The 14279-nt window shown below is 42.0% G+C and overlaps 1 protein-coding gene across 1 annotated transcript in view; it reads right to left on the bottom strand.

Annotated features, from left to right (window-relative positions):
• Positions 1 to 1023: 1023 nt before the first annotated feature.
• The window catches only part of SOCS6 (suppressor of cytokine signaling 6), a 33811-nt gene continuing 20555 nt past the window's right edge, over positions 1024 to 14279 (bottom strand). The window contains 2 exon segments of the mRNA XM_070452955.1: positions 1024 to 6382; positions 6384 to 6640. Coding sequence (XP_070309056.1) covers positions 4934 to 6382; positions 6384 to 6512 — 1578 coding nt within the window. The 5' untranslated portion in view covers positions 6513 to 6640 and the 3' untranslated portion in view covers positions 1024 to 4933.

Raw genomic sequence — 14279 nt, 5'->3', positions numbered from 1 at the left:
AGAATCTGCCTGCAATGCAAGAGACCTATGTTCGATCCCTGGCTCAGGAAGATCCCCTGGAGAAGGAAATGGCAACCCACTCTAGTATTTTTGCCTGGAGAATCCCATGGACAGAGACCGGCAGCTACAGTCCACCGGGTCGCAGTCGGACACGACTGAGCGACTCTCACTCACTCTCAGATGTTCTCCGTAAGTCATCTCTACTGTAGAAACAGGTCTGCTCTGTCTGAATGAGTAAGAATCGATTTGGCTAGGGTGTTAAGTCTATAAAGCCTAAACTTCTACATAGTTCTTGAGGCCTGACCATCTCTTTTCCTTAATTTCCCATTTCATTAGCACCACCATCAGCAGTCTGATACTGGAATCAATGCTGTCAATTGATACCAGTTCTAGAAAACGTGGTTAGAACAAGACATTATTTGCATTCTATGAAAGTCAAAATTTGTGACATATTCTCAACCAGGTCATTTAAAAATTTATCATTGTATTAGCTAGAATAAAAGACCTGTTAAAACGTTAACTGAACGACAAATTTTCAAGTGAACGTTCAACCCGATGTGGTGTTTCAAGAGCTTCATAACATATAAGGCAACTCAGTGGCTATCAGAAATCATTTTCTATGAAAGGATTTTTAAGTAACTCCTACAGAAAGATCACCTGATTCTATTAAATACCATGAAGTAATAAGGGACATATTTTTTAAATGTCAAAATCCAAACATTTTTATCGTTTGACCTAACATTCTGTTAGAGAGGTTTTATTATTACTGTGTTCACTTTAATTAGTCTTTGTTTTGCAAATGTTCTGCCAACTCTCTCCAGCCTTTGTGCTGAAGGCTTTAGGATATTAGCAACACTGACTGTCTCCCCTATCATCATTTCACTCTTCCTGTTTTACTAAAACTTGGTCCCTACCTCCAGTCTCTGCCCAGTTTATGGGACATCCAGAAATTATCTAGTTAGCCCTATACTAATTACAGGTCAAACTCTGCATCTGATTATTAAATAGACCACAAGGCAGATCTTGTGAACGAAATTTTTATTTACACATTGTATCTAGAAGCAGATACATAAATTCTTTATACGATTAATCTCCAAAAATGTGCAAGAAATTACTATAGTTTGTTTACAAACCAAAACACGTATTAAAATCAATGGACTTTGGATAATTCATTCTGTGGTGTTCTCAGTACAAATGGTACACACCTGATTTGAAACATACAGAAAAAGTGTAAACTACAGCAATCTGGATTGCAAGTATTAATTCCATGGCACTCCGACAACTATAAAATCTCTTTAACCCAACATGTATACTTATTACAAAATTCTATAAGAATTTTTCATCATCTCTGGAAGTAGAGGTTGGATCACTTTTCAGAAACAGCAACTACACATTCGCCATGTTATGACTGATTAATAAAAAGGATGTTTATAAAAAATCTTCTTTACAGGATTAAAAAAGTATTAAAAGAAACCGAATTTGTGATTACTAGCGTACCAATACTTTGTTTTAGAATTTTAAAGTTATTTATGGAACTGGCAAGTGTTCCTTATTAGAGTTTTCAACGAAACTGTCTATTGCTGGTAGTGTGATTTCAAATTAAGACTTCACATTGGATGAAAAGCCATGAAGATTTAAAACGGATTATTTTGAATCATTCATAAAGCAAATCTCTCTCATATACAATGTGAACTGTACAATGATCAAAATTGGCATTCTGAAAGCATTGTTAAGAAAGAGATTCAGACTGGTAGCACTAGCAGGGACACTGAATATAACCTACTGAAGATTTCAGTAAATTTTATCCTGTTTTAGTAATACTGGCTCAGAAATTATCACGTATATTGTACTTGGGTTTTATTTCCTATATTCCAATGGTTTAGCCTTTTGGCACGATTTCTTTTAACAGCAAGATGGTTGCCCTGTGTAGCTGGTTTCCTTAAAAACTATTTTAAATTCTATGATTGTTTCCTGTGACATTTTTGACCTTCTAAAATTTTCAAATTATTGCACCAAAATGGGGCACAGTTTTCCTTAGAAAGAGAAAGGAGACTTTTTCAAGTACTTTCTATGCTTTCTTATTATTTGTTTAAAAAAAAATGCACAATAGTGTCCTAGTAAGCCTGGAAATAGCTTCTGGCTTCCATCATGTTTCTGGGATGAGATATTTGATAAAAAGCAACTCTGATTCATTTCGTACGACAGAAGGATACAGCTTTCCTGTGTTTCTCTTGCCTTGAGCTCAGATTTTCAGAAGCAAACATTTAAGAAATCACTTATAAGCAGCACCCATGTCATCTAAGCCACCATTCAACGGAATCCAGAAATTCACCCAAATGCTACCTGCACAAAAACTACAGGAAGAAGACTTCTCTTTTTCCCCTTTCCATTTTTAACCAGACCATTTTACTAGCCTATAAAGCCAATTGTTCACATTATGTTGTGCTGCCTCAGCCAAATGGTTCTCTCTAAACAAAAGCAAAAAAAAATTGCAATATTCCTGTTTGTAAATGATTTCTTGGCAAACACTTTTATTTTTATTGATACACTATCAGACCCTAGCAATCTGAAATTGGATTAGAATAGGGCATTTTACTTAAAGGTATTTTATATTATGAACATACAAAAGTATACTACGAATTGGCTTTCTGAATTAGAACAGTATCAAGACTTGCCCTCCATAAAAACACAAAATACAATTTTTAAGACATTTATATGGAAATCAGGATGATCTTAACTTGAAACCAAATGGCTCGATTTTAAACACATGGTTATCATGAGGAAGGTGTGGGGAACAGGCTACGCCCACACAAGACGGGGTTCAGGGCAGTCCAAAGACCTCTGTGCACCACGGTCTCACAAAGAGTACATGTCAATGCTTCTAGAAACACGGAGAAGCCATCTTAACACTTATTATTAACACACAGTGACTCTGTGACAATGCCTGCCATCTAATATAGATGCACAGGGACTTTTAACTCACCCTAGATATACTTTAAATTGTTTAAAAATAAATAGTTTTGCAAAAAAATAGTTTAAATGTCTTGCATTAATTTGATAACAAGTTTACAACTCTGTAATAGTTCTTAATCCAAATAGCTTATAATGAACACTTAAATTATATTATTACAGTATACTCCATATTCCATCTTATTAGGTGAAAACATATCAGAAAATGAATGAGGAGTCTTTGCAACAAGGTACAATCAAACATTCCACCAAAATTAAGTACCTTTTCCCCTTTAAGTCAAAATACCATAACACAGGTATTAATACACTGGGCCTTTTCTTGGTAATCCTCAGTTGACTCTTAAAAAAAAAAAAACGGGGATACTGATATGTCTGAAAGACAAAGTTATTAAATTTGACCTAAGACCTTTACTCTTTTTTTTTTTTTTAATGGGGATAAGAGATATGAAAAGGAAGAAATGTCTTAAATTACATGTTTCATTGGAAGGGGAAACATTTCCTTTAAAATTATGTAGCTAGAAACATCTTCTGGATGGAACAATTTCAAAATACTAAAGAATCTGCAGTGAATAGGCACTGCATTTCAAAATAACTAAAAAGTATTGGCTATGACATACTACCCCCACCCCACAAAGGGCTGAATCAAAAGAGATGAAAAAACTAACGATGCTAATTTACTTAAGACTTAGCTAAATTAAAAACAGAAACCCTATTGATAAATGGCAATATATATGGTAGGTAAATGCACACACCTGACTCGGTGTTAACATTTTTGTTACACAGTGCACCACAATTTCCACAATTTTTCAACTAAAGTCACTGGGATTTTTTGGTTTTGTTGCTTTTGTTTTTTTGGTGGGGGAAGGAAGTGTTAAATCTAGCACATTTTAATGGTGACTACATTAAAGAAAAATATAAACCCAACTTTAAAACATTTTCTTTCTGTTCAGATCAATTTAAAACTTTATATAGACTTTAACGTTGCAAGAGGATCTAGTCCATTTATGAAAAGCATTTCAACATCAAGTTCACCCAAGAAAATGTTGTCTAAGCTAAAGAAATCACAGATAAAACATTTTACCAGAGGAAAGTATAGATAACAAAAAATTGCTTATCACAGGAAACTAAGATCATCTAATAATTTCTTTAATAGTTCTAGTTCCATAGGTCTTTATACGTTATGCCAATTTGTACCAGAGTTTAATGACAGAAAAGGCAACAATTTTTAAATTGGTGGTATACATTTTACAATTTTTTAATGTAAGGCCATTTATTAAAAACAGACGAACCACAAGATGAAAATGAAGGCAACAGAAAAATCCAGCTTCTAAGAACCAACAGACAGCACAACCTCAAACATAATTTAGAAACGAATGTGGCAGAAAGATATGTCGCAGACCTGCATTCTATTACCCAAGGTTATGTCAGTTCACAATTCTGAATAAACCTTTGTAGAGCATGAAATGAAAAATCATTTTCGGTGTAGGTGTAAACTCTTGCGATTAATCACACGGCTATGCTGACTCAACACTATCTTTGAAGATGGGCCATTGAAAGAGAGACATAACAGGTTCATTCCGCAAGTTTCATTCAACTTTACTCAGGATTGGATACACATGAAATGTGCTTTTAATGCATAAAATCACAGTGGATAGCAGCAAAGGACTGGGGGTGGGTGGGTAAGGAGAATCTGATCATTCACATTGTGATTATTCTGCGCGCTGATGGAAGAGACATCACACCTCCTCAAACCTCCAGACTTCCCTTTGTAAAGAACGAAAATGAACCCAAGACACCTCGCGGACGGTTCCCCACCCCTAAACGGACTGGACACTCTTTTACACATAAAACTGAAATAAAGAGTATGGCAGCAAAAGATTCTGATGGCGATGAAGAGTCTGTAAACTGTATCTCAGTCTCTCTCTCTCACTCCCAAAGTGCACGATGCCGGGCTGCGGTCCTGTCAGTAGTGCTTCTCCTGTAGGTAATCCTTCATTTTGTTGGGCAGGGGCAGCTTCTGGATCAGGTCTATCCGGGTGTACTGGCGGATGACAAAGCGGCACAGGTACTGCAGCGAGCGCACCTGCATGAAGCGCGACACCGGGTTGGTGAGCCGCACGGGGTAGGTGGCGGAGCCCGGCAGGCGCGAGCGCGAGTAGCAGAAGGCGCCGTTCTCCGAGTCCCTGATGGAGTGCTCGATGAGGTCCACGATGGACGTGTGCCCCTCCACGTCCGGCTGCTCGTAGAAGCTGAACCGGCCGTTCGAGTGCTCGATCCGGGTGTGCAGGGTCTTGCCGTGCGAGCGGAAGCTCAGGCTGAGCAGGTAGCGGTCGTCCGAGCTGTCCCGCACCAGGAAGGAGCCGTCGGGCACGTTGGCCAGCTTGCCCTCCGCCTCCCAGCGCGTGATGGGGCCCCAGTACCAGCCCTGCCGGGCCAGCTTCTTGAGCTCCTCCGTCAGGCTGGTCACCGCCAGGGGCCCGCTGCTCTGCACCGAGTCGTACACCCTGGCGACCCCGGGCGCCGAGGTGGGGTCGAAATTCAAGTGGCAGCGCACGCTGTCGGCCGCGTGGGCGTCCGGGCCGGCCAGCCCGGAGAATGTCCTTTGGCTCGGGTCGGTCTGCAGCGGAGGTAGCAGCGGGGAGAGGGGGGGCCCGTCGTCGGGGCCCGCCCGCGGGCTCGGCAGCACCCCCGCCGCGGGGCCCGCCAGCAGGCCTCCCGCCGGCGGGTCGCCGAAGAGCTCGGGCGCCTGGCGCCCGGCGTCCTCGTCGCGGCGGGCGGGGCAGGGGCCCCCGGCGGCCGGGGGCGGCGGGACGGCGGAGACCTCCATCGGGGAGGAGCCGTCCAAAGGCACGGTGTACGGGAGGTAGTCCTGAGGCAGCAGGCCCAGGACCACAGGCACGTGCTCGCCCAGGCGCAGGCGCAGGTCCCCGGCCGCGGGCGCCGGGCTCCCGGGCGCGGTGGGCGGCTCCGGGCACGGGCAGGCGGGCTCGGCCGCCGGGCGGAGCTCGCCGAAGTCCTTGCGCACGCCGTTGAGGGCCGGGCCGGCGCCGGGCGAGTGCACCAGCGCCTTGACCCGCACCTCCATCCGGATGCACGTCTCCTCCGAGGCGGTGGGCCGCAGCGGCCAGGGCGTGGGGCTGTAGTGGTGGCTGCGCAGCGACGTGGACCGCATGGGCCGCGGCGCCCGCGCATCCTTGAACACCAGCGGCGCCGACGAGGACGAGAACGTGTCCTCGTCCGCCGCACCCCCCGCCGCCGCGCCGCCCTTGCCCTTGGCCTTCTGCTTGGCGCTCAGCCGCCTCTTGAGCGTGCCCATGAGGCTCTCGCTCTTGGCCCGGTTCTTGCCGCCGCCGCCCTTTTCGTCCTCGCTGTGCAGCTCGCAGCCGGCCATCTCCTTCCCGTAGCAGCTCCCCGAACAAGGACTCCTCTTTGCCGAAGTCACCGGCTAGTGCTGGCTGCTGTACGACCATGAATTCCGCGTCTTCTTTGCTCTTACTCAAGTTGAAAGATTTCCGGAAGGTCTTTAGGCTGATCTTCTTCATTCTGACGAGCTACCTGATCCGAGGGCTCAATTTCTCTCGGGGAGATTATCCGCGAACATCTGGGCAGGCTGCAGGCGAGGCTGCATCCATGCGTTTTTCTAGCTTCATTTCCCCTCTGGAGTCACTGTCTAAAATTAAAAAAAAAAAAATTTAAAAGGTCACATTAAATAACGTCTCCACAACAAGTCTTGGTTTTAATTCTTCAGCTTCTGAACAAGGATGCCTGAGTATAAAAAGACTGCAGCAGATTTTTTTCCCATTTCACACAGCACAGTAGATCGCAGCGTATTTGACCAACATTTGATAATGCTTCAGGAACAAACCCTAATCTACCTTTTGTCCCTGCACCTCTCCTTTGGTTTAACCCTAATTATGGTCCATGTGCCTGTCCTTCCGAACACTGAGTCAGTCGCCCTTTTCACACTGACCCACACCAGTCCTGCCGCTCCAGCCTCCAGCCTGTCCTGCAGACAGCCAACACTCAGCAAAGGAGGAACCACATCCGTAACAAGCCCAACTGATTCTTCAACAACCTACATGTATTTTTAAATGTTTAAACAGCTGTAAAAATGAATTAAAGGAAATCCATAATCTGTGACAAATTATCTGGGGAAAGCCTAGACGTGTCCTCCATAGCCAGGAGTCTACTGAGAACAGCCTGTCCACCTGCACGATCCCAGAGCCCGCCCAGCCCAGACCTCCCGAGACAGGTGCTTTCCCCTGCAGGGGACACCCGTAACAAGAGGTACAGTTCTTCACAGTAGGAGAAACTGCGTTATTTGTCTTAACAGGCAGAAAATAGTGATGTGAAGACTAATAAAAACCTCCGCGTGTTAAGTGGTCATTTTCTGGCTCACTAGCAATGAATCCAATTTTGTCCACCAAAAAAATCGCCATCAATTTACAGAGATTAAGAAAACTTAATTACCAATATCCATAAAACTGGAGGCAGTGAATACAAGAGAAAACAAACATGCTTAGCCCCCACAACAGGGATGCTGTAAAGAAAGTACCATTTATAATAAGAGCCGAAAATCAGCAAATTCTTGATAAACTAGATCAATGGCTCAGTATCCAAAACGGATTATGTCTTGTGTGTCTGGAGTGTTACCCCAATATCTCCCAAACCCAAGCAGGTAAACCTGTTGTACTTAAAAACTTGACCTAGTGGGTCAGGCCCCATTGGCTTTCTATGAATGGTATAAAATGTTAGTTCAGCTCTCTATTATTTAAAAAAAAAAAAAAAGCAAACCAAAACTACAATGAGGTACCAGCTCACATCCCTCAGAATGGCTGTCATTAAAACCTCTACAAATAACAGGTGCTAGAGAGGATGTGAAGAAAAGGGAACCCTCTCCTACACCGCTGATGGGAATGCAAGTTGGTACAGCCACTATGGAAAAGAGTATGGAGGTTCCTTAGAAAACTAAAATCAGAATTACCATATGATTTAGCAATCAGAAAACTCTAATTCAAAAAGATACATGCACCCCTATGTTTATAGCAGCAGTATTCACAACAGCCAAGACATAAAAACAACTTAAATGTTCATCAATAGATGAATGGATGAAGAAGCTGTGGTTTATACACACAATGGACTACTACTCAGCCGTTAAAAAAAACAAAGTAATACCATTTGTGGCAACATGGATGAACTGGAGATTATCATACTAAGTGAAGTAAATCAGAAAGAGAAAGACAAATACTGTCTGATATCACGCATACGTGCAATCTAAAACATGACACAAATGAAGCTATCTGTGAAACAGACTCATGGACACAGAGGACAGACCTGTGGTTGCCAAGGAGGGTGGAGAGTGGGGAGGGACGGACTGGGAGGCTGGAGTTTGCAGAAGTAAACCATTACATACACAACGGGTAAACAAGGCCCTACTGTGTAGCATAGAGCACAGGGAACCAGTCAACATCCTCTGCCAAACCCTAATGGAAAACGGCATCATCTGAAAAACAGATAAACGTTTCTGAATAAAATGCAAGATGTTAAAATGTTAAAACAATCGCCTGGAGTCATTTGGAGCACTCAGGGAGGGCTATCCAAGCTTCCCCAGCACTCCCTGTAGCCTCTAAAATTTTCTAACAATGGATGGGCAGGAAGAGCTCAAGTTCAACACATAAGCACTGGAGAGACTTAAACGTGAGTCAATTGCTAACATCTAACTTCCATTTGCAAGTAATTCTTCATAAGGTCCCAATTTTGTGACATAATTTTAGGGACAGCCTCAGTTCTGGCAGGCAACAGCTGCAGTTGCAAATCCTTCTAGGGCCACCAGCTGCGGCTATACTGACCATTAGAAACGTGTGTGTGCAGACACAGCTAATGCAGCGAGGAACACAGACAGACGTGTGCCAGGGGTGGAGGGAAAACCTCTGCGGCACGTGCCACATGCTGTAAGTCCAAGCTTCAGAGATGCATAAGGAGGTTAAGTCCTGAAAAGCAAGTCCAGAAGATGAAGAAAGATCCAGAACACGATGCGGAAAGGAGGCCTGACTAGGAGAGAATCCGCTCTGGTCTCCCTCAAACCCTGCCTGCCCCGCTGCAGAAGACCTGAGAGAGCTTCTGGGCTCCCTCAGTGCAGGACACAGGGGCCTGAGGCTCCCACCCTCACCCCGCTCCTCCTGGTGCTCGGAACACTATAAACTCGCTGCCATCGAGGGCCTGGGTGCTGGCTGCAACATTATACAACCCCCCACCCCAGCTTCGGTCAAGTCTTCCCAACGGTCACCTTTTCGATGAGACCGGCCCTGGTCATGCCATTCAGGCTGCACCACAAACCCTCTTACAGAAAGACACTTCGGTTGTCCTGGGTAACAGGCTCTCCGTCGCTCCCCTCCTCTTCCACTCACTGACGTGTCCCAGGCATCCAGGACCGTGGAAGGGGCCCAGGAGTTGCGGTGATCGGACACCCCGCCCACCTCCACTTCCCTCACACCTCACCTCAAGAGGTAATTCATCATCATAGGGAAAGGTTACACAGCTCCTTAACACGGTCAATAAAGTTCTACACGGTGTGGCTGTCCTTGGTGATTTCTGCTCCACTCATATTCATCACATTCTCATTCAACACAGAACTTTTTAACATACTGCTCCTTGGACCTGAACTGCTTCTGTATTCCTTCTCCTCTCTGACTAATTCCTTTGAACTTCAGCTCACCTGTCAACTCCTCAGGGAACATAAACTGCTCTTCCTGATTAGGTGAAATCCTCCAATTAGGGGATCTGAGGACACTGCACACCTCTCCAGCTTCGAATTTCCATCTGGGATGTATGCTTACATCTATCTGTATGATTACGTGATTAATACCTATGACTCCAGAAGGCTATAATTGACTCAAAAGCAGAGACTAGTGTTCATTTTTTTCTCAGCATGTTATCCCAGCACCCATCATTGATCTGGCCCAAAGAAGGCACGCCACAGACATCTGTTGAATGAACAGCAAAGTAAAATGAGTGAGACACTCCAAGGAAAGGTCCACAGTGACAGACGACTCAATGCTGATGCATGCAATTGCCTCAACAGCACAATCACTCTCTGACTCAGATGTGCAAGTGTCGTTTTAACTCACCCTTCCTAGGTCTGGCTTCCCTCGGAGCTCAGATGGTAAAGAATCTGCCTGCAATGCAGGAGACCCGGGTCCGATCCCTGGGTCGGGAAGTTCCCCTGGAGAAGGAAATGGCAACCCACTCCAGTATCCTTGCTTGGAAAATCCCATGGACAGAAGAGCCTGGTGCGCTGCGGTCCATGGGGTCGCAGAGAGTTAGGTACAACTGAGTGACAATACTAACTAACTAACTACTAGGTCTGTGGGTCAAATGTCCCTGCTTCCCACTGTTGCATCCATCTCACAGAAAACAGGACTGGTAACTACACTAAAACTACTTGGTAACTATCCACTTGATGATAATTCCTTTTTTCAACTATAAATCCATATGCAACTTAATAATAACACTCAATAAACAAAATTCAATCCCAAACATGAGAAACTACAAAAGTTCTATCAGGCCATATGGTCTTTTATCTCTTCCTTTCCTTTCCTAGGCAAAGATTACTCTGGAATTTTTAAGAGTATCTGTTTTTCTGTTTGCACTTCCAAAAATATATGCCATCTTTTTATAGGACTACCATCTGTCTCATCATGCCTAAGTAAATGTTCTGAATTAGTTTCACTGCTTTTCTAATTGTAAAATTTTAAGTTTACACATGTATTGGCTTGGCCAAAAAGTTCACTCGGGTTTTTCCATAAGTGCTCACAAGAAAACCTGAACAAACTTTTTGGCCAACCCAATACTTGAACATGTGCATAAAGGTTCAAGGGGAAGTTTTAGACGTGAATATGGCACCCAGGCAGAAGATAACATCTTCAAATAATTTCACAATCTCTTTTTTAAGAAATGATGGGTGGTAGTCATGCTTGGCATTGTAACACCTAATGAAAAAACTTTAAAAGATAACATCAAAACAACTACTTAACCTTCAACAAACAAAACAGCTTTATTACTGTCAATTTTACAAGTAAGGAAACTAAGTCTCAGAGAGATAAAATTTGCCCCAATAGATTAGATAACTTGCCTCTAGGAAATACAGCAGATCCAGACGGTAAAGCCAGCTGCTAATGCCGAAACACACACTTTCTCCTCTAACAGTCGCCCTGTTGGTCACACTAGTGCTGAAGTCAGTGGTTCCCAAACTTTCGGGTCTCGGGACCTCTTTGTCCTCTTAAAAATCACTGAAGATTACAAAAAGCTCTGTCTATGTAGGTTATATAGAAATCATTTCTAAAGTCAGCTGCTCTGGGAAATCTGAAAGCTTTTTTTTTAACCCTATTACATTCAATTCCTATTAGAAATTAAAACTGAGATTTAAAAATATTAATTCATTTAAAATGACAATGTACTCATTACACGTTAACATAAACCACTTTTTAAGAAAAATAGATACGTTTTCCCAAGTTAAAATTCAGAGAGAAGGGGCACTGTTATACATGAGTGTAAATCTTTTCCTGTCTGATTTATTAAGACAACTGTGTTTGTATGGAATGTGTTACAATATGTTGTCTTAAAGTGGAAGAAGAAAACCCAACCTCTGACAGAAGAAGAACTGGAAAGGCAGGATACTTTAATAACCTTCCGTGTAACTGTGGGTGGTCTTCTTGTGATAACAGAGCAAAGTCAAGGAATAGTTTCTTAAAAGTCAGTATTGCTGAGAAATCTACAACCATATCACTTTTTTTTTTTACTCTATTACATTTAAATCTATCGGTCTAGGTTACACTTTGAATGAATCTTTTATACATGCCTGAGTTTTTAACATCATGTATTAGTTATTTCATCATATAATATGGAAAAATTACATTTACTATCACCACTGATCTCATAAGCAAAGTTTTTAAGTATTGCGAAGCTGTGAAGCCAAGAGTGGTAGGTAGAAGAAGTTTTGCAGTTGATTTTTGCTTGAAAGCTTGAATTTAACATGGGCAACAACACTGTCAGTGAAGTGAAAGGCTGTACACTTTGACCATTTATGAGAAACCATCTACTGAACACTCAAGATGATTAAGTATATGCTGTCAATTGTTCTTTTAGGTAAAAGTAGTGCATCATGAAAAAGCAGCTAGTTAGGTCAGTTGCTCACACAAGGCTTTACTGTGGACACCTTCTCTAGTATGTGGTAAAAGTGCTTCCTACACACTTCCATTTCATTGTAAGGATTTTTAAAAGATGTGTACTCAGGGTCAAAATTTGATAAAAAATAATAATGTTTATAGGACCTCAATGACATTCTTAAATGTAACAGGAATCTTTTTCCTACCACAGTGCTTGGAGGTGAAGAACATATGGCCATCATGAAAGTTTAATACAATCACAGTCGGTGCCCAGCCTTGTTTGTGAACAGGCACCATCATTTTTATTCACGGCACTTTTGCACCTTCAGCAGAAATGGCAAAAACGGTGGAAAAGGCAAATAATGTTTCAGCATTATGATGAAAGGGGATCCACAGACCGTATTTTGAGGATTGATAAGTGAAAACTATCTGTGAAGACAGTTTAAAAGAGAAAGACTTTTAATGTAGGCAAAGCATCCACATAAAAAGTCAACAAGACAAGAGGCTGGTTCACCACTGTAAATATCTCTCTGCAGGTCAACGTCCAGCCGGTCTTCAAGCACACTATGGCTCATGCCCTTCCAGGTCAGCGCCGTGGATCCCACTCCCTGCTCCTGAATCTGTCAGCTCACTACCTGTCATCACCTTTACCTAAAAAAAGGGAAAATAAAAAACAGATACTAAAGCCTTTCCATGAAGGGAAAAACAGAAATGAGAGAAAGGAACAGACCAATAAAAAAGAAAAGAAGGGTAATGGCCAATGTAAATGAGATGCCGTGGAATTTATGGCCCAGTGCTTGCTGCGACAGTAAATATGAAGGGGGCACACCCAACTGTAAGAAGAGAATGACTTTCAGAGCTGGTTTTTAAAACTCCAGTCATATGTTATAATTTTTTATCAGCTGAATTATATCTGCTTGTTTACTACTTTAGGTCGGGAGCACTATCACTTGGTCACTAGTTGGACCCTATACCTGAAAGAGTTCCTGGGAACTGCTGACATTCATGCAAACTTTGCTAAACTTAAGATTCATTTTCTTTTTTTTTTTAAGTTCTTTCTATTAAAAAAAAGTTAACTGATTTGTAATCACTAAATAAATGCAGACAGCTAAAATTTTTTTCTGTGGAATTAGATGTAAGCAAAAGCACTCTAAAGAACTATGAAAACAGTACCTTAAAAAAAAAAGAAAAAAAAAATCTAGGCCTTTTTATGAAGACTGCTTTGCAAATGTGATTAACTTCTAATTTTACTTAAAAGTTAAGTGCCAAACTGGAAATCATAGATGACGCATTATGTAAAGCCAGAGATGACATAATTCAAACCAGGTTTAGTCACTGAATATTTAAAGAAAGACACTGGTCCTACACTTGGAAACAAACAGTGCATATTTACTTCTTTTAATTTAAAATAAAATGTTTAAAAGTACAACAGTACATACTTTCATGCAGTTTTTCAATGAACTAGTAAATATCAATACTAACTATTTTCAGAAAAGATCCTCTAACAGAAAAGAATGAAAAAAGGCATATGCTAACGACAACTGGCTGTGAGAATCAGAAAAAAGGGGGAAATGGATTTATACAAAATTGGAAATGGAAAGAGCAGTTTAACAATAAATCTATAAGAAATCAAAATATTGAGATGCTATGAAAATTAAGCTGAAACTCAGATGAAATGGACAATTTTATGGCTCATATATATTTCTACACCAAAATCCTATCAGAGGAGGCAGGAACCTAAAACAGGCTGACAGCTGTCAAAGAACCTGAGAAAGTTACCCAGGAACTACCACGGCTTTCTCTTCCCCTGAGGAGAAAAAATGACAAATCACTGAAGACACATGTCCACTATTCCCATACTAAACTACGTCCAGTACTCACTAAACTACTTCAGGGCAGGCAGGGAAAAACTGGCTCCCAGATTTATTTTAGAAGTCAAAAGAACATTGATACCACAACTGGACTAAGACAACAAATTTAAAAAAAAAAAAAAAAAAAAACCCAAAACACCAATCTAACTTATGAATACCAAAACAGAACTCTTAAATATTAGCACACATTGACAGTGGTAGGGGGAAACAACTCAAATTAGATAAGATACATCCCAGGTTTGCTGGTATGACTGTGTATTTGTCAATCTACTAA

This window comes from Odocoileus virginianus, chromosome 22 (assembly GCF_023699985.2).
Source record: "Odocoileus virginianus isolate 20LAN1187 ecotype Illinois chromosome 22, Ovbor_1.2, whole genome shotgun sequence".
Lineage (NCBI taxonomy): Eukaryota > Metazoa > Chordata > Mammalia > Artiodactyla > Cervidae > Odocoileus > Odocoileus virginianus.
Note: the sequence above shows the minus strand (reverse complement) of the source record. Positions and strands in the feature narration are given on the sequence as shown.